The 23,231-nt window shown below is 51.3% G+C and overlaps 10 protein-coding genes across 10 annotated transcripts; 4 read left to right on the top strand and 6 right to left on the bottom strand.

The window, feature by feature from the left end:
• Nucleotides 1–53: 53 nt before the first annotated feature.
• On the bottom strand, nt 54–3,239 carry ASPBRDRAFT_25289 (uncharacterized protein; the record flags this gene model as incomplete). The annotated part of the gene is made up of 4 exons (XM_067622161.1): nt 54–1,363; nt 1,422–2,007; nt 2,061–2,848; nt 2,906–3,239. The coding sequence occupies 4 exons, from the start codon at nt 3,237–3,239 to the stop codon at nt 54–56; spliced, it is 3,018 nt and encodes a 1,005-aa protein (XP_067484890.1).
• A 1,487-nt stretch (nt 3,240–4,726) lies between these two features.
• cox15 (cytochrome c oxidase assembly protein cox15) lies at nt 4,727–6,450 on the top strand (the record flags this gene model as incomplete). The annotated part of the gene is made up of 2 exons (XM_067619590.1): nt 4,727–5,130; nt 5,191–6,450. The coding sequence occupies 2 exons, from the start codon at nt 4,727–4,729 to the stop codon at nt 6,302–6,304; spliced, it is 1,518 nt and encodes a 505-aa protein (XP_067484889.1). The 3' UTR covers nt 6,305–6,450.
• A 365-nt stretch (nt 6,451–6,815) lies between these two features.
• ASPBRDRAFT_190930 (uncharacterized protein) lies at nt 6,816–7,625 on the bottom strand (the record flags this gene model as incomplete). The annotated part of the gene is made up of 2 exons (XM_067620304.1): nt 6,816–6,916; nt 6,974–7,625. 2 exons carry the CDS (start codon nt 7,623–7,625, stop codon nt 6,816–6,818), a joined length of 753 nt encoding a protein of 250 aa, XP_067484888.1.
• A 1,463-nt stretch (nt 7,626–9,088) lies between these two features.
• ASPBRDRAFT_36867 (lysine--tRNA ligase KRS1) lies at nt 9,089–11,333 on the bottom strand. The gene is made up of 3 exons (XM_067623593.1): nt 11,010–11,333; nt 9,309–10,896; nt 9,089–9,247 (listed from the first exon to the last, which is right to left on the bottom strand). Exons 1-3 carry the CDS (start codon nt 11,223–11,225, stop codon nt 9,237–9,239), a joined length of 1,815 nt encoding a protein of 604 aa, XP_067484887.1. The 5' UTR covers nt 11,226–11,333; the 3' UTR covers nt 9,089–9,236.
• Nucleotides 11,334–11,881: 548 nt separating this feature from the next.
• ASPBRDRAFT_112467 (putative dynamin GTPase) lies at nt 11,882–14,421 on the bottom strand (the record flags this gene model as incomplete). Its single annotated transcript, XM_067616655.1, has 3 exons — nt 11,882–12,078; nt 12,141–12,282; nt 12,337–14,421. The coding sequence occupies 3 exons, from the start codon at nt 14,419–14,421 to the stop codon at nt 11,882–11,884; spliced, it is 2,424 nt and encodes an 807-aa protein (XP_067484886.1).
• Nucleotides 14,422–15,484: 1,063 nt separating this feature from the next.
• ASPBRDRAFT_244258 (mannose-1-phosphate guanylyltransferase) lies at nt 15,485–17,442 on the top strand. The gene is made up of 4 exons (XM_067622050.1): nt 15,485–15,659; nt 15,724–15,780; nt 15,901–17,070; nt 17,130–17,442. The coding sequence occupies exons 1-4, from the start codon at nt 15,600–15,602 to the stop codon at nt 17,154–17,156; spliced, it is 1,314 nt and encodes a 437-aa protein (XP_067484885.1). The 5' UTR covers nt 15,485–15,599; the 3' UTR covers nt 17,157–17,442.
• Nucleotides 17,443–17,728: 286 nt separating this feature from the next.
• On the bottom strand, nt 17,729–18,675 carry ASPBRDRAFT_166656 (uncharacterized protein; the record flags this gene model as incomplete). Its single annotated transcript, XM_067619589.1, has 2 exons — nt 17,729–18,436; nt 18,511–18,675. The coding sequence occupies 2 exons, from the start codon at nt 18,673–18,675 to the stop codon at nt 17,729–17,731; spliced, it is 873 nt and encodes a 290-aa protein (XP_067484884.1).
• Nucleotides 18,676–20,659: 1,984 nt separating this feature from the next.
• ASPBRDRAFT_114350 (uncharacterized protein) lies at nt 20,660–21,406 on the top strand (the record flags this gene model as incomplete). The annotated part of the gene is made up of 1 exon (XM_067616816.1): nt 20,660–21,406. One exon carries the CDS (start codon nt 20,660–20,662, stop codon nt 21,404–21,406), a length of 747 nt encoding a protein of 248 aa, XP_067484883.1.
• Nucleotides 21,407–21,632: 226 nt separating this feature from the next.
• ASPBRDRAFT_50489 (uncharacterized protein) lies at nt 21,633–22,347 on the bottom strand (the record flags this gene model as incomplete). The annotated part of the gene is made up of 2 exons (XM_067626553.1): nt 21,633–22,237; nt 22,302–22,347. 2 exons carry the CDS (start codon nt 22,345–22,347, stop codon nt 21,633–21,635), a joined length of 651 nt encoding a protein of 216 aa, XP_067484882.1.
• On the top strand, nt 22,158–22,948 carry ASPBRDRAFT_36859 (uncharacterized protein). Its single transcript, XM_067623592.1, has one exon. The coding sequence runs from the start codon at nt 22,614–22,616 to the stop codon at nt 22,839–22,841; it is 228 nt and encodes a 75-aa protein (XP_067484881.1). The 5' UTR covers nt 22,158–22,613; the 3' UTR covers nt 22,842–22,948.
• Nucleotides 22,949–23,231: the final 283 nt, after the last annotated feature.

The following is a 23,231-nucleotide window of genomic DNA, read 5'->3' as shown; positions in this document are numbered from 1 at the left end:
ACTTGGTAAGCACTTGCCAGACATAGCAGAATTGTTACCCGCAGCTGATACATCTAAGCAACCTGGTCTTCACGATAAGGGATAATCTTCACCGGAGCAACCAATCCGTAGTCTGCCACATCCGGTGGTGACGACACAACGGCACTGGCAAGCTTCCCACTCGTCTCCAGCTCATCCCAGTATGTCCGCAGCACATTCCCCAGAGGTGTAGTAACAACGACCTCCACCGTATTCTGTCCGCGTTGCAGCAAATGTCCAATATCCCACTTTGCCCAGGTGATTTCTCCCGGTGGCAGCACGTGTCCATTTACGCTGACACGTGCTGTGTGTACAATGGGCCCAAGATCGATTATCGCGCCGGAGACCGTGTCATTGGTAGCCTCTGGAGGCCAGTCGAATGTTGTCGAGTAGTATCCAATTCCAGAGACATTATTTAGAGACGCCGAAACCTGGTTCCAGGGCAGTAGAGTCGGAAGCTCAAATGTGTGGTTGGTGCGCGTCGGCCCCAACTCGACGTTGTAGATGTCCGATGGCGCCGTCCAAGACTCAACTATCAATGTCCAATTGCCAAGCGTAGTGGTCGGCGTTAGCATTGGGGCTAGAGTCACGGACTTTCCGTTCGAAAGGTAGACGTTACGAGACTGCTGATCGAAGGATCTAAGAATAGCGAGGGATGTCGAATTCCCAGCTGCCGAAAGGACACCGTCTGTTGTATTCTGCAAGTGAAGACTTGGCTGGGAGTCCTTATGGAAGCCGATAATCACGGACTGGTTTCCGGCCAGCGTAAGAGGTATCGTAACATGGGTCTCCGACTTCTTGTAGATGGACAAGGCTGTGATATTCCCGGTCCAGGCATCGTACAGAAACGGGGTTCCCGTTGTCTCAAAGGATATACTCCCTGACGATATGCCGCCCCCATACGGAACACCAGCTGCATCATTATACACGTAGACGTACTCCGTCAGTGTCGCGGTATCATGCCTCCAAGTTGTGTACCAGGTGCGATTCGCACTCACAGATGTGCGAGGTAGAATGTTTAGGGAATTGAGTGTTGCCGCGAGGTTGTCGTACGGCACAGTGTGGACATTACTCAAGGACGTTAGATTCTTGATTGTATTAACGGCCAGCCTTGCAGCTTCTGGGTTGTACCCGCTGAAGTTCGATGGCAATCCACCGGAGAAGATGATGGGAAGCTTGGAATGAGCGTATTCAGCAAGTTTCGCGACCCCAGATGCTGTCAGGGTCTCGTTTGCCCGCACCACGAGGGCTTTGAAGGCTTGCTGGTTAGGTGCAAAGGTGCCATTGGAAACATACGCTCCGGGTAGTACGAAGTTGTCGGGGCTAAGATATTCATATGAATACCCTACAAATGATTCTAGCTTAGTGTCCTAAACACTCTGGTCAAAGATAAAGCTGCTTACCTGCGCTCTGTAAATCAACGGGACTGTAAATAGTTGGAACAGTCTTGTAAGAGGTAGACTTCGACCAGAAGGCAATGTCTACCTTGGGGATACCTGTTTGCTCTACGAACTGGGTCCGGGAGAGCCAATCGAGCCAATCTTTGTAATAGGCAAAAGCCGGCTGACGAGGGCCATGCATTTCCGAGAACAGATATGAGAAAGTTGTAAAGCCGGGCCACGTTGTGTTCCCGTAATTACCCGAAGTTGGGTATCCGTGAAGCACAAACTGGTTAACAGAACCGGCAAAAGAGCGTTTCAGGGTCCACAACAACTCCGGTATGGATTCCTGGTATACGCTGTCTATCATTGCACCAGCCTCATTGGTAATGATGCGCTTCCCTGCAAGATGCGCGGGACCTGCGAATTGCCTGTAGCTGTCGATGTTGTCGCTAAAACCCAGTGTCTCGCACTCGGGACCGTTGACGTAAGGTATGTTGGCAAGCATGTCCATGGGCAGGTTGTACACTACCTGTGCGGAGAATTGAATACCAAGATCATTGCTCCACTGTGTCAGAGATGTGAGATAGTCGGCATTTAGTTCAGTGAGCTACGCAAGTTAGTATCCAAGCCCTTTCTCATCACAAGAGGAGGCACACGAACCGTTTGCTGATAGTCCATTGTATGACTGGCACCTGCGTCAAGCTCATCGGTAACATAGGTAATCTCTGGGGTCGACCCGCCGCCAGAACCAATGAGGATTGGAATGAACCTGTTGATACTGTAGCCTCTATTGGCTTGGAACACCTCTTGAAGGCGCGGAGTCCAGAATGTGGAGACGGTGTATTCTTGGCTGTCTTCCCAGAGGTAGTTGCCCACTTCACGAATCAATGTGCCTGTCTCGCTGTCCAGCAATGACTGTCTCCAGAAATCTACAACTGCCAACGCGCCTTGGGGAGAGAAATGATCGACAACCCATGATCCGTTCTGCGCATAAGTCGTCACGGGCGACTGTGGAACAGCGGCCGGAACGTCAGCAGGACTCTGTGTTTCGCGATATTCAGAATGAATCAAGTAATAGACAAAAAGAAGATGCTCAGAGCCTTCCGCGGTATGGTTTGCTTTGACCTGAAGATGTCCGTTGGAGCTGACGAGATTTGTGACGTCCAGTAGTGAGCTCTCCACCAGGACTTTGTATGTACCATTGCTTGGACCGGTCGAGCTGACCTGAGCGGTAACAGCTGCAACCAGAGGGCCAGCGCCCCATCCAGGAATGATACCATCGAAGCCTTTCTCGTTAGAAAATGTCGAGTTAAATCCGGCCAAGTCCCACAAAAGGCCATCGTCGTTGTAGGGCGCCGGAACACCAGCACCTTGGTTTGGCCCAATGGCCAAGTCCACAAGTAAATCATATTCTTTAGCTGTTGTCAAGACAGTGTCGACCAAATTCTCTAACTAACACATTAGTATGCTCCTTGAGCGAAATGATGGGCTGCAGCAGGGCATACTCCAGGCAGGACTTCCAAATCCGAATATAGTCCAGTCCGACTGCAGGGGGCATTGCAATTGTCCACCCAAATTCTGCGAGTCTCCATACAAATAATAACCGAGTAACTCAAGCCCCCCTGCCCCTGCTTTACCAATAGCTTTCACATCCTCTGCCACCACGCTCGGGTTGATGGACGCATCATTGACCCAGTAGCGGAAGCGTGGTCTCACATTGGATGAGGGATCCTGAAAGGTGCCATAATCGATGTCAGGTTCAACTTGGTCATTGATCCCGACAGCCGACACGATTTGGATAAAGAGAGCAGTATTTATGAGAAGATACGGTAACTGCATATTCCTTGGTTTTGATGGTCTGATAACATCTTTGGTGAGGATGGCATGGCTCCTTAGGGCGATACATCATACTATATAGACCTCTCATAGACCATCCGCCCATTCTTCTCTGCAGAGCCTGATGAGGGGCTAGGCCACTCGGTGCAATACTGAGCCGAGATGAAGGAGTCAGGCAGAAGATCTCTGGATGACGACTTGCTCGGCAATGCATGGAGCTCACGAGAGGACCGGAATAAAGCATGATAGTGGTATTCTTTGCAACGAGCTGAGCAGTCCGGGATCGTGGCAGCTTTGACCGTCCTCCACTGTCGTATGCAAGGAATACAGGTCGGCCTGATTGTAGCCGATGACATGAGTTCGTATTCGTACAGATGAGGTGAAGGGGTGTCTAGTGCCTGATACCCTGCATTCGGCCCCACTAGTGGGTGCGGGGCCCCGGGAATTCCGGGAGAAAAGAGGAGAAAAGTCTGGGGTTCAGGATGGCGTGAATAATTGTATTTGATGGCTGATGCTGCAGAGCCTGCAGGACCCCACAGACATAATATCACAAGCTCACAGCATCACGAATCATTTTTGAGGACCCTGAAGCGAATGAGCGGGGACAGCTTTAGTCAGCGGGAAAGAATCGGAATTGCCCGTGTCTGATCCCACATACCAAGATACGGTGATGCTTTCCTCTTGACAATAAAGTGGCCGGTCTGTATACAAGATGCTTCACATACTGCAACAGGACTGTTTTAAATGCATCGAGAATAGCTTCAAATAAATGGCTTGCTTTTCAGGCGCTTTTCACCTGGCTCAACAAACCCCACTATTCTCAAAGTGTCACGGATCAAATCTCAGCACCGTGTATGGTATAGATAGTCACAAAGACTATTAGAAGAATGCCAATTGTAGCTTAAAATGTGGCTTCCAGGATGTGAGACTGTCTCGATTATTTCTTGATGCAGAAGTTCGCTCAATAATTATATGTGACATGCCACTGGACTGAACATGTGTGAAAAGCACTGTCTTGAGTGGATAACCAGCCTGGTTAGCAGCTTTCAAACGAGAATTAGAATCTGCTCAGCCTTGTAGAGGAAATTTAATAACCGGTGACCACTCATCAAAGCCAGGACTTTTCAGCCGGCTTGAAGTAAGCTCGGGCATACATCCCATTCGCATACCCAGTCACCTCAGATTGGCTGAAGGATTGTGAGACGTGAAGTGAGCGGAATCGACGGTATAAGATCCCACTATTATAAAAATGATCCGGAGTAGAAATCGGGAGATGGACTGAGTGTGGTCGAATGTAGTTATAGACTACTTACTTACTAGTATAGAGTAGAGTATATGGGCTGATCGATCGGCGACAAATTGGCGTCCTCTGATTGGTTGATATGGTCTCGGCCTTCGGCGTTCCGAACGCGAGACTCGCCGAGTTACAACCAGAAATTCTATCCTGGCAAGCCTTGGACAGCTTCGTTCTCCCTCTCATCCGCCCCATCATGGCATCCCTAGGGCCCTCCGTGCCCTTGCTGCGAAGCTTGTCTCCCCGGCTGTCGAGGGAGCTCTTCACTTGCCGCCAATGTTTAGTCCGTACCCAGAATTTCGCGACTAAATCCGCCTTCCGCAGACAATTCTCCGCCCTGCCCTTCACCCAGAACGCCAACAGCAGAGCCACCTCTGCCCTGCAGTCGAGGGCCAAAAAGCTTTTTGCATCTAGTCTGAGAAGAAGCGTCTCCGGATCAGCAGCACCGGAGGCAATTGCTGCCCAGGCAGAGGCCACGAAAGCCAAGTCGAGCTTCCCGGATGTGAGCGATAAGAAAGTGGCCTACTGGCTGTTGGCCAGCGCGGCCAGTGTGTTTGGAATTGTGGTTTTTGGCGGCCTTACCCGGTTGACTGAGTCAGGGTAGGTCTTCATCTTGGTCGCTACGTGATGCACACCAATTCTAATCCAGCCGTGTTGTAGTCTGAGTATCACCGAATGGCGCCCTGTTACCGGATCCCTCCCCCCCATGAACGCCGAAGACTGGGAGTCGGAATTCTCCAAGTACCGTGCCTCCCCCGAATTTCAGCTCCTCAACCCGCATATGACCCTCTCCGAGTTCAAGTCGATCTACTACATGGAATGGATTCACCGTCTCTGGGGCCGCTTTGTCGGCTTGTCGTTCGTGCTCCCGGCCGCATACTTCGTTGCTACGAAAAAGGTTACCAAGCCCATGGCTCTGCGTCTCGCTGGTATTGCAGGCTTGATTGGGTTCCAAGGTTTCATCGGCTGGTGGATGGTCAAGTCTGGATTGAAAGATGATCTCTTCGCTCCCGGCAGCCACCCTCGTGTCAGCCAGTACCGTCTGACAGCCCATCTGGGTGCGGCTTTCGTCTGCTATACTGCTATGCTCTGGAACGGTCTGGCTATCCTGCGCTCCCACCGACTGCTCGCCGATCCGGAAGCTGGAATCAAGCTTCTGGACTCGCTCCGTGACCCCAAGCTTAAGATCTTCCGTCGCTCCGTCGCCGCTTTGGCTGCTCTGGTTTTCGTGACTGCCATGTCGGGTGCCCTGGTCGCTGGCCTGGACGCTGGTCTCATCTATAACGAGTTCCCGTTCATGGGTAACGGCCTGGCTCCTCCTAAGTCTGAACTTTTTGATGAACGCTACTCCCGCCACGAGGACCGATCGGACCTGTGGTGGAGAAACATGCTGGAGAATCCTTCCCTGGTGCAATTGGACCACCGCACTCTGGCCATGACCACCTTTACGAGCATCATGGCTCTGTGGGCCTACACTCGCAGATCTCCCACCATGAAGCGCCTGTTGCCCCCGGCCGCGAAGAAGGGTGTCCACGGTGTGGTCGCATTCGCCTGCATGCAGGTTGGTCTGGGTATCTCGACGCTTCTTTACCTCGTTCCCACACCATTGGCCTCTGCCCACCAGGCAGGCAGTCTTTTCCTCCTTACCTGGGTGCTTGTCCTGGGAAGCCGTGTCTGGCACCCGTCTAGGACTGCTAAGCTGCTTCAGATGGCAGCCAAGGCCCGTGGACAGGCTCTCGCTAATGCCGCGGCGCATGCGCCCCGGAGAGTGTAAGGGTCACTTGTCGGATATGACGAACAGGCAGGAGTTCTAGACTACATTCTACATGTATTATACTGCCACGGTGTGGCCCTGTATGTCTACTAAAATCTCTACTTCACGCATTGTATAATATGATCACACATAACTGAATTTCTCTCTCTGGTATATCAGCTTAAAAGCGCCGTCGTAGTAGCGATAAGTCTATTCGAGGTGGTCTGCAGGCAACAGACAATATGGAGAACGATGGTTGGAAGCAATCTGTGCCTTCCTTTTTCGGACTTCCTGTAGTAAGAGTGTGGTTCTCTTCATCTCTCTCAGAGGCTCATCTGTACCACCTGTCAGTGGACATGTGAATGCAGATAATATCAAACGACGGTGAAAGAGAATGAAGGGAAATGGTGCCGTGTCACCAGGATGCATGATGGAAAGCCGAAGGGTATAAGTTCGTTCAGCAGGAGCCGAAATCGATTAACAGCACATCAAAAGCCAGTCATCTGTTCGATGTGACATGCTCGGTCCTCATTTACCCTGTCCGTTGGGTTTCGAAATCTTCGCGGGCACGTTTTGCCTGGGTGAGATAGGTAGCGCGTCTGCTTCGTCTCTCTTCCTCAGAGGTGGTGGACCCTATGAACTCTGTGAGAAGGAGCCCATGATCCCAGACTTACTGTAGCCGTCACCTACCACTTTCACTTCTGCGGCCAGCAGAGTCTTCGAGACCCAAAGCATACAGCATCTCCGCACCGTCCGCTGTCTCGGGAGCTCGAGCACCACGGGACCCTCCCCGTCCCCCAGTATAAGAAGGAGAAGAAGAAGAAGCTGCCTGGGACGGAGAACCGGCAGCTCTATGCGCTCGTGCTCGAAAACGAGGGCGACCTTCACGGTAGCCTCGTTGTCGGCTCCTCTCCCACTCTCTAGGCCGTCCTACTCCTCTTCCGCCCCTTCCTCTCCTTCCTCGACTGTGATATCTCCTCCCTCTGTCATAACCCCTCAATCTAGGCCTTCCCCTCATTGTACTCCATCCTCCGATTCTAGCCACTCTGTCTTCATAATCAAGAGCCTCCTGGGCAATCAACTCTTCCACATTAGCCTGCGAGAAATGTGTCGTTCCTCCGGACTTGTGGGATCGACGGCCACCAGTTCGGATTGTGCATGCGCGACATTCTCGCCACCCACAGCTTACGCACTGTGACATGGCAGTCTGCATGTTGTACTGGTCGCATATGTCGCAAACGGCTTCGTAGGCTGATATGCGTCGGAAGTCGGTATGGATCTCTGGGTCTGGGCTCTGGTCTGCGGCCGTGCCGTGCGAGGGAAACACGGTGTGGAACTCCATGATAGATTTGAGCTTCGTATTTGGGGTTGAAAGGTACACTGGTATCGCTGTGTACTGACTGAATCTGGCTGTAATGGGTAAAAGTGTAGATTCGGGTTAGTATTAGTACTAGTGATCGAGGAGAGTGGAGAACATCTGGGGGTGAAGTATATATATTTATTCCCTACATTCTAGAACACTCACCGTTGGAAGAAAAGTACAGGGATGTACAGCTGTTAGGCAGGAAAATGCCGGCGTGAATGACTGATTCTCTCGGGCGTTTTGGAATTTCTCTGCATGGCATGTCTGCTGGGGCTCATCATTTATTTATCATGAGAGGGGAGATCAGAAATTAGACCAGTTAAGCTTGGCGGGATATTCCAGCATCTACCATGTCCCATGGCCAGTGAACATGGCACACAGTCACTGTAGTAACTGGGCTTGCAGACCATGTCCATTGCCTCTGACGGAATGTACAATTCATACAGCTTATTCATTTACCTAGATAGATGAGAATAGTGACTATGAGTCATGTAGTCAGTCAACTAGTGAATGCTCGTCAGTTGGTAGTAGTCCCTAGTACATTATCAGAAGATATAGAACAACTAACAGCTCTGAACGCATATACTACTGTCCTACAAGATAAATGATGAAAGATGATAAACGATGATTTAAAGTAAAGGACATAACTAGTTCATATATCATATAAGAAGTTAGTTATACGGAAATGTCCGAACATAGTCACGGATAATCCATCTACGGAAACTACCTCAGACTCCTGACAGTGAAGTTATTCGTACCGCGGTTTATACATAAAACTTCTTGATACTTCAACCTTATTATGGTGTAAAAACTCAATTTACATCTATTTGACAGTAAGCATGATGGCGAATACCTACCTATCCATTCACTACAATTACGAAGCAGAGTAAGCTTTTTATCTATCATGATAGTGTTCGACCCTACATTCACCATCTGTATAGTAAATAGCAGTACTATACTACACTGTTGCAAGGCCACCTACAAGCAAAAGTAAATAGTGGGTCCAACTTGCGCTGCAGACTACAGTACGTACTATGTAACCGGCGCTAAACCCTATCCTATAGTTACCAGGCTCTCTCCCGTCAACTCTAGTTACATCCACTTCTATATCCCGTCATCCATCCCGTCACAACGACCAAATCAACTACGTATCCCCTCATGACTCACACCCCAACTTATTACCAGACAAAAGCTAACAATCCCGCAACAAATCTTCCAAACCCACCGTATCCTTCTGCCAACAGTAGACAAGATGGTCGAGGGGTCTAACGCACCGTTAAGCCAGGGTCACCTGACTGCGGTCCTGAAAGGGGCGTGGGTGAATCTCACCTCTGGTCTTGCTTGCGGCGGAACTCAGGCAAGCCACTCTCTTCTTTTCTTAGTACTCTCTGCAAGGGTTTACTATGCTTGTTGGGGTGTGTGTATATAAGTATGAGGAGAGAGAAAGAAAGAAGGTGTAAAAGGTCACTATTACTGAACATCTCTGGCATCTATAATCATTTTTATGCATTTCTTCATTGACATCCAAATACCATGCAACTAGTCATCAGAGAAAATACTAACATCTAATAATCAGTTCGTCACATTTATCTATTTGTGGGCTGTAATTCGATCGTTAGTCATTCGTCTTCCATTCGGGGAAAGATCAAGATAGGAACTCACCAATACCCTCCTCAGGCTGAGGCTCAATGCCAACCACCTCCGCGGCGGTCTTGGTATCATGTGCGGTCTTGTCCTCCTTCATGAAGGGGAAGGCCAGAACCTCCTTAATGCTGTAGTTGTCCGTCAAGAACATGACCAACCGGTCAATACCCATACCCCAACCACCAGTGGGAGGCAGGCCGTACTCCAAGCTGGTACAGAAGTTCTCATCGATGAGCTGCGCCTCGTCGTCACCCTGGTCCTTCTGGCGGGCCTGCTCCTCGAAACGCAGGCGCTGGTCGAACGGATCGTTCAACTCGGTGTACGCGTTGACGATCTCCTTCTTGCAGACGAAAGCCTCGAAACGCTCGCACAGACCGACGTTGTTGCGGTGGTACTTGGCCAGAGGAGACATCATCTGGGGGTGGCCAGTGATGAAGGTGGGGTTGACGCAGGTCTCCTCGATGAACTCACCAACCAGCTTGTCAAGCATGCGCGCGTTGGTCATCGGGGGAGAGCACTCAACACCGGTCTTCTTCAGCACCCGCTTGAGGAACTCGCCGGTCTCGGCGGTGTGGAGCTGGTCACCCGGAGGGAACTTCTCGCCAGTGGCCTCCTCAAGAGCGGGGATCATCTCCACGCGGCGCCAGGGGGCCTTCCAGTTGACGTTGTAGGTCTCACCAGACTGAGTGTGGAAGGTGGTCTCGTAACCACCCGTGATGTGCTTCACAAGACCGGAAACCAGCTCCTCGGTCAGGTTCATGACATCGTAGACATCGGCGTAGGCCCAGTAGAACTCGCAGGTAGTGAATTCGGGGTTGTGGGTGAGGTCAATACCCTCATTACGGAACTGACGACCAAGCTCGTACACACGCTCGAGACCACCGACGATCAGCATCTTCAGGTACAGCTCAGGAGCAACACGCATGAACAGGTTCATGTCGAGGTCGTTGTGGTGAGTGACGAAGGGCTTGGCGGTGGCACCACCAGCGATGGCGTTCATCATGGGAGTCTCCACCTCGACGAAGTCGCGGTTGTCGAAGAAGTTGCGGACGTAGCGCACAATCTTGGAACGGGTGATGAAGACGTTGCGGGACTTGTCGTTCATGATCAGGTCCAGGTAGCGCTGGCGGTAGCGCTGCTCCTTGTCCTGCAGACCGAAGTGCTCGGACGGGATGGCGTGCAAGCAGGGCGAGAGAAGGACCACCTCCGAGGCGAAGATGGACAGCTCACCGTCGGCACGGTTCTTGGGGCTGGTACGACCGGGGAAACCGACGATACCGACAATGTCACCACGGCGGAGGTGCTCGTGCTGATCCTCGAAAGGCACTCCGCCAGTGGCGTGCTGAGCCTGAGCGACGACCTGGACCTTGACGCCCTCGGCGCGGATATCGTAGAAGATCAGCTTGGCGCCGGAAGCACGCTTGGTGAAAATACGACCGGCGATGCGGACGGTGACCTCGGGCTTCTGCTCGCCCTTGGCGAGACCCTCGTAATCCGTGAGGTACTTGCGCAGATCATCGGTGACCTGGAACTTGTGGGGGTAGGGGTCGGGGTTCTTGGTCTCGCGCAGCTTGTTGATTCTCTTGCTGCGGATCTCGAAGTATTGCTATTGATGAGGAAATGAGCGGAAATGTTAGCAGAGCTGTGACAATGATTTCCCCCCGATAGCACACAAAGAAGCGCGCCCCCGCGCCAGATGGGAAGAAAAATGAAACTCACGTTGGGGGTCAGGTTGGCCTCCTCGTCCTCAGCGGAAGTCTTCTTCTCGGGCTTGGGAGGAGCAGCGGCCTCCTTCTCCTTCTTCTTGGCTTCCTTCTCACGCATCTTCTGGCGTCTCTTCAACTCGGACTTGGAGACCTTCTCGCCGGTCACCTCATCGAGGAGGAGGTTGGCCATGGAGACCTCGGCCTCCTTAACAGCGTTGTTATCAGCCATGGTGATGGACAGGGGAGGGTAATTGCTCAGTCTCAGTCACCGCGGGAACAAGACGATGAGAAGGGAAAGAAAGGTAAGTGGAGGGATCGATCGATGACACACAAGATGGTGGGCTGAAGTCGGAGGGAGCGAGAATTTTGGGCGGGAGTCGCCGCCCGCCATCCTCATTGGGCACCGCGAGGGGGGCAGCTTCCCTCCCCCCGCTCAGCCAGTCCTTAAGTAATCGCCTGTGTTTTTGACTCGGCCTTCTGTTTTTAAATCATCAATGCACGAGCCTAGCACAAAAAGGACCATATATCCCCATTGAATATCGTTCCATAGCTCATAAACATTCTATCTGACATCTCTCATTTTTCATTGATTACATGCTCCCACACACCCTTCGTGCCAATCGCAAGCAGGGTTTAGGGCTTAGGGCACCAGAGTGGGGTTCTATACCCCGCCTCGATGCTTGCGGTCAATCCTTCTTCTATCCATCGTTGATCAATTATCAAATCATCATTCAACACCATCCCAGCTTCAACTGCAACTATGTCCAACATATCCACTCACATAGTCCAGTAACCGTTCTAAACACCATGTATCGCCAATGTAGATAATGTCGCAATAGCGCACTGTGGACAGGGAAATGCTCACACGACACCCGCCAGGCGCCATCAATTAGTCCAATCATCAGGAGGCTGCGACTTAATCCTCACATTACTATCGAACGGGTCTTCCTGTTCGTCCTCCTTCCTCGCTAGCTTGAGCCACTCCTGGGCCTTATCGATTCGCTCCTTCTCTCTAAGAAGGAATTGCCGGCGTCTCTGGCGGTCCGGATCCTCCGCCATAAGCTCCAGACAACGTTCCAGTGCTGAGTGGGAATAATGTCTTAGTATCTAGTCTCTGCAGAAACAGATGGAAAACGAAACGTACCATTCTCATCGAAGATACAGAGCTCTCTTTCGATCTCCTTTATTAGTTCATCGCGACACTTTGCGAACAGCTTCGTGTGGACACTCTGGCAGATGGAATCGATGAAACGTGAACTGGCCAGATCATAGTACCCCCTGCTCGTCTAGCCAGGATAGTTAGTACACGTAGTCAAGTCTCTGGCATGTATTCAACTCACCGCCATCATTGTAAGTTCTTGTGAAAATGGGTCTCGACCCAGCTCGGCTTCTGTGAGCTTCCTCATCTCGGCTTCCCGCCGTGCGTCTCCCTTGGGGAACTTTCCCTGAGCATCGAGGTAAGAGCTTGCGCGAGCAAACCGACGCCTTTCCGCCAGAAAAACGTAAGCAGATTTGATTGATTGGTCCAATGCCGAAAGTGCCATTGTGAAGGGTTTGTTGTATTCGATGTTGAAATTTTCTTGCGCGTGTTCAAGGTGAGCAGCCCGTAGCTTATTCAAGAAGCCATCAATGATCCTCTTGAGTTCTCGATAGAGGCCCGTCTGATGATATTGCAAAAAGACTTCATCCAGCTGCTTGTGCAGCATCGCCCGGACCAGGCGATGTGTGGCAACCAGGAACACCGACAGTGGGTCGTACCAGTGCTTTACGCTCATCTGGTTCATGATCTCAATAGCCCTGGGATCAGTCTGGTCTGGAAGTCCGGCTCGATACGAGTCCTCGTTTATTTCACGAATCATTTCCCAAGTAAACGTGAGAGCTGGAGCGTTGAACTTATCGAAATGTTCTGTCGAGTATAGACCGTTACTGGTCGCGGTTGTTGCCAAACTTGGCTGTCTCGATGCCGGTACAGCTGGGATATTTTCGTTATCACTCAGCGACTTCCGCTTGACCGGTTGTGGAATCGTTGTCATCTCGAGGTCTGAATCGCTTCCCTCTGCATCTCGGTCCGTCGGACCAGGGAACTTATCACTTGGAGAGAGCAACTGCACAGTGGGCCGAGTCTTGATCAGGGCCCGCTTGAAATCCATGGCAATATGCGACCAGATCTTCTGCAGAGGATAACTTGCTGACCCGCCATCGATATGTGCGCGGATCTGCTCCTTGAGCTGACTCAACTTGCCACAGATGATATATGGAACGTTGGCAGAGGGCGGATCTGGGAGCGTGCAAAGCTCAGCCTCGATTCTGTCTGCTTTGGCGTTTATTTTGGCAATGAAGTCTGGTAGGCACCCTTGTATCTGCTCAAGAAGCAGGGAGGAAAGTGCCGCCTGTAAGCGACGTGTCCCGAATTTTTCCCGGTAGAGAGCCAGATCAGTTGCCCAGGGGACCCCTGAAAAGAAAGCCTCCTCCTCTTCCCGGGCTACTGAGTGCTCAACCGCTGGGTCGGGGTTGTTACGAACAACGAAGTACCCGTGGCCAAGCGAGAACTTGTCCCCTTCAAGTATCTCGACCCACTGGGCATATGACTCCCCAGTCTGTATGCGGTCGGGTTTTGTCAGAACGCCCATTGTTCTAGCATTCGCCCCACGGATCTCTTGCATAATTCGTGCCGCACTCGAATTAGTTGCATCGTTCGTCATTGGCAACGTCAGAAGGACAATACAGTGTTGCTGCAGAATGTAATGCTTGACAAGGTTCTCGACCAGAGTAACAAGATAACGCTCATCTTCGCGTTCGGCTTGGCTGATAACACCAGGCAAGTCGTAGAATGATAGGCTAGGAAATCCTGGAGCCGTAATATCCAGTCGGACGACGTTGGGGGAGAATTTCACTTGACAATATTCAGGATCTGTTTCGCTGTTTTGCCCAGGCATATAGTCGCTAGAAGGCCGGCCTGGATTTAGAATGGCAAGCTGTGCCCATCTAATGACTTCTTCGAGGTCGCGTTTGTCTGTCAGTGTCGTGAAAAGCTCATCTTCCTGTTGTTCTTGCTCCACCCAGGGTCCGAGGGAGTGGGACTTCTTCGAAATTTTACCGATCTTCTTAGAAGCGTCATACATGTACTTCCGCGACAAGAAGACTTTGCAAGTCCAGGTCTGGTCAGGTTCCCCTTCACAGAGATTGATCTCCATGGGACATCTGGTGCAAGTTCCGGCACTTCGCGGCACCTTGATCTCGCTCATTCCCTCGATCAAAGAGCTTTTACCGGCACTCTGGTCACCAATGACGCAGATTTTTGGTAGCACAATCATCTTGTCCTCAATCCCGATGTGGCGTAGATCTTGAATTTTTCGGACCAGCTCCTTCATGTCGCTAGCGATCAGGTTTATGGAGTCCATCTCAGAAGCTTGGGGAGGCGTCATTCTGCTTGCCTGGGAAATTGCTAAGAGAGTGTAAGTAATGGTTGAGGGGTGGATCGGTCAGTAGGACTCACTGGGAGATGTACTTTCTCGTTCAGCCGTCTGGTTGCGGGATGGGGTATGTCGAATTTCTAAGGTGAGTAATGACATGAAAGTCTTAAGTCTTTAAAAACCCAAGTAGCACATTAAAGACCTTATTGCATCGAAAGAGCGTGAGTGAGGTGAGAAACAGAGAGTTACAAGGAGACTCGAGACAGAGCTCAAGCTAATGGAAACGAGTGTGCTAAAAAGAGGATTGACTGTGCGATATAGGTGCAGAAGGCCGTCAAGCAAGGTCAGTTGAAAAGAAAGAAGAGATCTGACCATTGGAGGAAAGTGTTATGAAGCTTTTTTCTTCTACCCAGTGAATGGCAGGGGGCAAAAGGAAGCTAAGTCCAAGTAGGAACTGGTCAGACAACCGCGAGCCATGGTCAATTCACTAACAGAGATACAAAGTGGATAGACGTGTGGCAGCAGCAATGACAGGATGAGATCCATGAAGGGATTGTGTTGGAGAGGTCAATTCAACATCTGCAGGAACCCTGGCAGCCGGGCAGCATGAAACGAAGCCGAATCGGGAAGATTGCTCTGTTGTCGGACATGATTGGAGGATTCTGTTAGTATCAAGAAGCAGCTACTAGTAGTACTGTCTGAGAAGAATGTGATGTATCTGTGAGGTGGTAGAAGTGAGTTGATCTATCCCATTTCATTACTTATACTCAAAACTCAGTTGAGCTATGAGGGTGATAAATAGTCCTAGATAGTATTCCGTAGAGGTGAGGAAGTAGTAGATACTACTACTTAGTATTTAAATGGTCCTGAGAAAAGTGGAAACCCCCGAGCTGAAAGCGGTGGAGAGGAGTCAGCCAGTCAGGTGCCGCCAGCCAACCATGGCACCTGAATCCATTCATTCTCCTGGCCTGTTCCGGAGCGCTAACATTAAGGAGAGAGAGCTGGCGGTGGGCCTGGACAACAACTTACTGCTCGCTCCCCCTCGGCGTTGTCTCTGCGTCTTTCCCCCCTTGGTCCTTTCTCAAATCTTCCACGACTTCTAATCTATCAATCTGTCTGTGCTTGAGTCTTGAGCTCACATTCTATTCCTAAACACCAGCCCCCCATATCTATCAACCCCCACCTTTCCAATGCTTCAGGTTCCAGTGCGGGAGCACACCAACGTGGCCTCCACCAAGGCTGTGATCTTGGTATGTGACGCTAATGATTTCTGCCTCCTGTATCAATCTCGCTGACTGAGCCTTCTTTCCATAGGTCGGAGGTCCGTCTAGAGGTACGCGCTTCAGGCCTCTGTCCCTTGACATGCCCAAGGTTAGTTGCCCCTCTCTGCTTGAGCTATCCCGCAATTTATGAACCCCTCCGCACTAAACCCGCGATTTCCGTCACCCACAAGCTTTGTCACAGCTACTCACATCTTCAATCTCTTGCTAGCCCCTCTTTGAAGTCGCCGGTCATCCTATTATTCACCACTGCCTGAAAGCCCTCGCCAAGATCCCCGATATTCGCGAGGTCATCCTCGTCGGTTACTACGATGAAACCGTCTTCCGCGACTTCATCAAGGACTCCGCCAAGGAGTTCCCTCAATTCAAGATGCAATACTTGCGCGAATACACGGCTCTGGGCACCGCTGGCGGTCTCTACCATTTCCGCGATGCCATCCTGAAGGGCAAGCCCGAGCGCATTTTCGTTCTCAACGCTGATGTCTGCTGCTCCTTCCCCCTGGGCGAGATGCTCAAGCTGTTCGAGGAAAAGGATGCGGAGGCCGTCATTCTCGGAACAAGAGTCAACAACGACGCCGCCACCAACTTCGGTTGCATTGTTTCCGATTCCCATACTAGACGGGTGCTACACTACGTTGAGAAGCCTGAGTCGCACATCTCCAACCTCATCAACTGCGGTGTCTACCTCTTCGCCACCGAGTGCATCTTCCCCTCTATCCGCAGTGCTATCAAGCGCCGTACTACCCGCCCTCGCCTGCTATCCTACCCGTCGTCCGAGAACTTGGAGTCCTCCTTCATCGCAGCGGAGGACGAGGCAGAGAAGAGCGAAGTCCTTCGTCTGGAACAGGATATCCTCTCCGATCTGGCCGACAGCAACCGCTTCTTCGTCCACGAGACGAAAGATTTCTGGCGCCAAATCAAGACTGCTGGCTCCGCCGTCCCCGCCAACGCTCTTTACCTTCAGAAGGCATTCCAGGCCGGATCTGAAGAACTCACCCCTCCTTCCGCTACCATCGTGCCCCCAGTCTACATCCACCCCTCCGCAACAGTGGACCCGACAGCGAAGTTGGGTCCCAACGTTTCCATCGGACCCCGTGTGGTTGTGGGCGCAGGCGCTCGTATCAAGGACTCGATTGTGCTGGAAGACGCAGAGATCAAGCACGATGCATGCGTGATGCACTCGATCATTGGCTGGAGCAGCCGCGTTGGTGCCTGGGCCCGTGTTGAGGGCACCCCGATCCCCACGGGCAGCCATTCGACCAGCATTGTCAAGCACGGCATCAAGGTCCAGAGCATCACCATCCTGGGCAAGGAGTGTGCTGTGGGTGACGAGGTACGGGTACAGAACTGTGTATGCCTGCCGTTTAAGGAATTGAAGCGCGTATGTAATCCCCTTCCATCAAAGATGTTTCGAAACCTCAGGCTAATACAAATTTTCAGGACGTCGCCAACGAGGTTATCATGTAAAATGAATATGTGACGTTTTTGGATGTGGCATGCATATTCTGTGATATCTGTTCTTTTCCCCTGGATCCTTGGTCTCGGTTGACCATTCTATCTACGCCTCGGTGACGGTCGGATTGCCGAAACTACATGCCTTAGATCTAGCTCCCATCTAGAACCGGACCATGAATGAATGAGTCATGTGCCCGTGGACATTTCTCATATAATAAGCTAATAACTCTTTTCAAGCTGGACTATCGTCCAGGTACGATCTGTTATAAGGTATTCAGGTATCTAATACTAAACTATCCTAATCATGTGACAACAAGATCAAATGGCATATCGCTGAAGACATATTAAAGAAGAGTAAAATCCCTGCATTACGCCCGCCAGCATATGAACCTATTCAAAAGTCAAGGAACTATACCCTTTTTACAATGCACGATCGTAACACATCAGTTCTGTTCGAAGAACGCCAAGATAAGCTGACTTGGCTCTCACGCAGAGACAACAGGCAGATGATCATCCCTCAACGGGGTCGCGTGACCTTTCTGCATTTGTGGAGCGCGTACACCCAACCCCCTAACACAACCCATTTACCGGTACGCAGCCGGATCATAACTCGTCTGCTCCGACGGCTGACTATAACCGGCAGTACCCCCGTAAGCACTAAATCTCACCCTTGGCTTCCGACGTCCCTGCACCGGCGCAGCATCGGAGTACTCCTCCGCCTCGTCGGCATGATGCTGCTCCAATGTGCCAGCCCCGTATGCAGGCGGGGGCGGCATACGCTGGCTGGGATGGTACAGCGGCTCCGGGGCGTGCTGGTACAGAGGTTCTTGATGCGGCTGATTGGCGTAATAGGGGTGATCGGCCTCATCGGGCGGGTAGGGACCAACGCCGCCGGACATGATGCTGCTGTCACGGTTGTGCATCTTGTAGTCGTTGAGAGCGGTGCTGCTGGCCATGGGGTCATATTGGCCCAGGCGGGTTTGGCGACGGTAGACGATGATGTCCAGAGCGGCGGCGGCGATGTGGGATGTCGCGGCGACGATGGTGAATGTGAAGAGAGTCTTGTAGATCCTGCAGACGCTGATGCCGGTGGAGGTGCCCCAGTAGGTTGTGTTGCAGGTCGTTAGGATGGTGTGGGACATGCTCCAGCTTAGGAGGCCAAGGGCGATAAGCCAGAGAACGAGGACGATGCTATTAGTGACGAGATTGAGGCGCGGGGAGAGGCCATAGCAGCAGTGGGTTAGGGTGGTGAGGATGAAGTTTAGGAGGGAGAAGACGGTAGCTATGAGGAGCTGATGGGTTGCATAGGGTGTTAGCGGATTGTATAACATAGACGGAGGGGTTGAGGATGATATGGTTGCCTTACTATTAGGAAAGCCCACGGGAGCTTGTAGTTGTTGTTATGCAGTTGGTTGATGAATACGGCCAAGATAATGCCCACAATGAAGGTTGAAATCAGGCCGAAAAAGCGAATGGTATGGAACGGAACCGGGGGGTATTGAGAGGGCTTGACAGAAGCTCGGGACCGCATGTTGGCGATGCGCTGGGATGGATGTTATCCCAATGGCGGCGGGTGTAAGTGTGGGGATCAACGGGCGTGGAATGAGATCGAGAATCCAAGTCGTCGATAAGCAATTGAGATGCCGATCCGCTGCAGAATGATTGCAGCGCGATAGATGTTAAGATATCCTCATGTACCAAATGGATGGAGGAGAAAGAAAAACAGAAGTAAGGGAAGTGAGAGATGACAATAAACAGGAGAAAAGTCAAAAGCAGATCAACGGACGAGAGTTGCCATGCAAAAGTGCAAAGCCTCGCTGTGGGCGATCGCGACTCCACTGCGGGTGTTGCTAAAGAAAGAAGCGGTTTGGGGAGGATGACGCCGCCGCTGATGAATCTGCCCCGGTAACTGTGCGTGGCTCGCGGATGGCGTCTCACCTGTGGGCCAGCGTGAAGTTTAACTCCTTCTCCAGCCTTCCCTCAAGGCCACCCGTTAATCTAACGTGATAGTGATGCTTATGCTGATGCTGATGCTGATGCTGATGCTCCCTTTGATGATCGTTAATTAGCCTGGTATGGGTTTATTTGGGTGGTTGTGGAGGACAGTCAACACATGCCCGACACTGCCTAATTGGTCCACGGTTCCACCCAGGAACCGGTGGACATCTTCAACTACTAACATTTATTACTCTACTCCATATACCATCTACCAAGACACCATGCGATCCACTGTCTTCGCGAAGGCAGAATGCTAGAGCTTGAATATTTCATGGAGACTCTCTTTCTGACTCGATGAAGATCCACTCAGTCTGCTGCACGGTTAGCCGGGGTAATAATACTAATGGCAATACTTTTCGACATCAAATTCCTTGATTTTTTTTTCTATCTGTAGCTTCTAATCTAGACTTCTTCATCCATCAGAAATATGATCAATGTTATAAATATGCGCTTCATGTCTTTACACCCGAGTACTTCTCTCACAATATACACCTGCGGGATGCCACCAATCCACGGCGTCATCAGTACGGAACCCAGCATTCGTATCGATCTGGAGTATTCTGCAGGAATTGTTTTTATTCGCTTAGTGCTAAATCATCTCCGTCATATCTTGGGATGTCTTTAGGCATATACTTGAGCGGCACCATTACACTACGACACGTTTCGCTTGCATAGTGAAAGACGTGTCGCAGTCAAGCGCGAGCCGATGGAGGCAGTCCCTGAGCTGAACTTGTTTAACTGTTGGCCATTCGGGTATGCTGTATACTGAAATTTGTGGGCATTTCTGGCGTAAGCTGCCAAACCCACTATGGGAAGATCATTGTGGTGGGCACCAGGCTTTCATCAGTTCAAGAGCTGTCGTTTGCATCCAGAATGGGAGCGACGGCCTAGAAGTTGGTTTTGGAACTGACAACTTTCTACATTACTCCCAGAACTCCACCTCTCGATATTATGTACCCGATACAATCTCCTGAGCAAATTATATACTACTAAACCATGAGGTTCAAGCACTCACCAAACAGCGCAAGGATATACTAAGAACCTGGCCCTGTCCTATGACACTTTCGTGGCAGTCCTCACTCAAGCATCGGACACTGATTGGTCCGCTAATATCACTGTGATATGTAGAAGCTGCATTGTATGCCGGTGATCTCATCAAAGCAATGATTAGGCGCTTTGCGCGGATCTGGCATTGGGAAGCAAAGCAACAATAATAAGACGGGATTTATAGCAGCTGCAGGTGAAGTGGAGGGTGCATGTGATGATCTCATCTGGCACCGGGATGGTCCGTGCCCGGTAGTGCTATGCTTGACCGCCTGTTCTCCGGTCGGCGCCAACCGATGCAGTAAACATGTCCTTACTTTCTATAACTCAACTCTTCGTCTTCTCGTCTTCCCCGAAACACTACCGTCACAAGCATGGAGTATCACCGTTAACCACAACCATTTCGGGTTCATCCCACCATCTCCAACCCATACCTAACGCTCATCTCGGCTCCTCGGGATAGCCCGACGAAGATGCCACCGCCCCGCCGCAAGAAGCCCCTTTCGCTAAGGATTCGACAATGGATCCATCGGCTTCGCACATGGCGCTCGCCGTTAAACCTACGCGGCAGCCTGACAAGACTACGGGCATTTGAGAGACACCCGCTCTGGGCTCTAGTATGCCTGTTTATCCCGTTCCCTTCGTGGAAATTCACCGTGTCCGACGTTGTGCCGGCGGCGGAAATGGTCGGAAACGAAGAATTGCTTCTTCTTCGCCACGATAACATGATCGACCTGGAGAGCATACCGATTTGGCGCGTTCGCGATACCCCCTTAAGATGTTTGTATAGAATGTACGAAGCTATGGCATCTGGTGTCTATGAGGTACTAGGCACCGAAACTGAATACTTTTGGTATCAGAAGGGGTGGTCGTTACAGTCGATCAGCGATCCTAGGGACGAAGATCCCGTGCGCTACGCCATCATCGCATGTCTTGTTGAGGAGCTTGTCGTTGCATTTAATTGGCGTCTCAGTCTAGGAATGCGTCGGAACCGCAAGCACATTATCCGGAAAACGGAAGACGACCCGTGGCCCCCGTATACACCGCTAATAGGTCCTGCATGGACGAGCGCTGTTCCGGCGCTGTCAGCCAGCGACTTGGCCGGATTGCCCGGTCGTTACATATTGGAAGGGAAGCTCGTCTTAGAGGACGGCGGATTGAATAAAATCTTTGCACGCCGCAACATCATCACGAATGTTGGCTGGCTTTATACGATATGAACCGCAAGCCCTACGCTACCACGTTTCTGGTTCGAAAGTAAGGGGATTATCCGCTTTAGCATCCGACGGTATGCACGTAACTCCTCGCCAATTACAGTCGAGAGTTCATAGCGAGCCCATTGCGCAACCCGGCCGTCAGCGACTACCGTTCAAGGTACTTGGACTAGAGTCATCCGCACTTGAAGCCATTACCCAAAGTCCCCTCCTGCAAGGGACTCAGATGGCTTCACAGAAACACATCCTCGCCATAGGTTGCCTTGTAAGCAGCAGCCACACAGTTCATGGTCTCGACGTCTGGCATGACGTCAAAGCCATTCTTGTTCAGCGTGCGACAGTACTCCATATCAAGCCTACTCCCCTTCCTCTCTTTCATGAACTTGAGCATTGCAACGGCATCGGCCAGATCCAGCTCCGCTTTGCGCCCCCTCTCGGCGCAGTAGATGCGGCGCAACTTCCGCTCCAGCGCCCATTCCACGGGTGCTGCAAATACGAGCAGAGTACCACTGGCCCAGAGGACAATATTCTGCTTGATAGCGTCCTCCATCAAGATCTTCCGCGTCTTCTCTGTAACGAACACTCCCACATCCTCATTGGCCCAATCCTCCATGTAGTGAGCCTCGTTGGCGACTTCCCGGATGGACTTCTGCAACGGAACCTTGATATCCTCGTCGTTGGCCCATTCCGGGTCAAGCAGGAAGTCCATGTCCGTAGTTGTCTTTCTATTTTTCAGGTACATCACGGAGAAAAAGCCCCCGGCCACGATCATCCGGATCGGAGCGAAAGCCATGATCATGGGATCCGTGCCGAGTTTGGCATCCAGCAATCTCAACGCTAAGAGCGTTATGGATTAGAAACTTCCGTTCAGCCCCTGAGGTAGCACAACAAAGCAACTTACCTTTGTGAAAGTCCTCCATGTCCAAGTACACCTTGCGCTTTGTCATGGTTGCGCGCAAAACGGTGTTAGGACCGTTTTCTTTGGACTTGGGAGGGCAGTCGTGGAGCAGTGCATGAACGGGGGTTGGATGTGAATGTGCCTTTGACCGCGAACCTTGGGCGGTTGGGGGGTCCCGCACCGAAAGATTCTGGGGTCAAAGCTGGGGAGGGAAGAAGGGGAATCTCTTCCCTTTTAAATTCTGGATTGGCACACACGGGCCGAGTTGCTTATGTCAGGTTCGTCAGGGTGAAGCTGGGCTGAATGGCATTCACGATGTTGCCCTGTCTGTTGCCAGCGCCCATATTGGGCTGTCTCCTGCATTGCCTCGCATTAGTTGACACTTGTCGATTGCTTGCTCGAAGCTCGCTGGAGGACCCCGCCAAGCTGGTGAGGCGTCTGATTCCACATACCGCATCTAGACCGATCTGCACCGGATACGTGGGTGATGCTGGGTCCCTACCGTGTATAATTCTGCAATTTTGCCATATATTACTTGTATAGTCCAGGTCACCGTGGAGTTGTTGTTGTTGTTGTTGTATATTATAGGATATTCATATATAATAGAACGTGTACAATTATTTCTTGGATGCTTGGCCATAGAAACATTGCACCATTATCAATGCTCAACATAGACCTAGGATAAATTAACATATCTTCATTCCATCACATACACTGCAAATCAATGGCTGTCCGAATTGATGCCGCCAGCACACCATCAGTACTAACTTAGTAGCGTGATAAGCCCGTCCCCGAGGATTTCTCCGCAGCCGAACTTGCAAAAACGCGTTATCGGGCTGCTGCCTCCGCATCGCCCTTCTTCATACTTTAACACCTCTTTCTTCCATCCTACACCTGGCTTTTGAAGACAACTCGGTCGAACAACACCGATCT

Source organism: Aspergillus brasiliensis (genome assembly GCF_001889945.1).
Source record: "Aspergillus brasiliensis CBS 101740 unplaced genomic scaffold ASPBRscaffold_1, whole genome shotgun sequence".
Classification (NCBI taxonomy): Eukaryota; Fungi; Ascomycota; class Eurotiomycetes; order Eurotiales; family Aspergillaceae; genus Aspergillus; species Aspergillus brasiliensis.
This window is presented reverse-complemented; position numbering and strand designations above follow the sequence as displayed.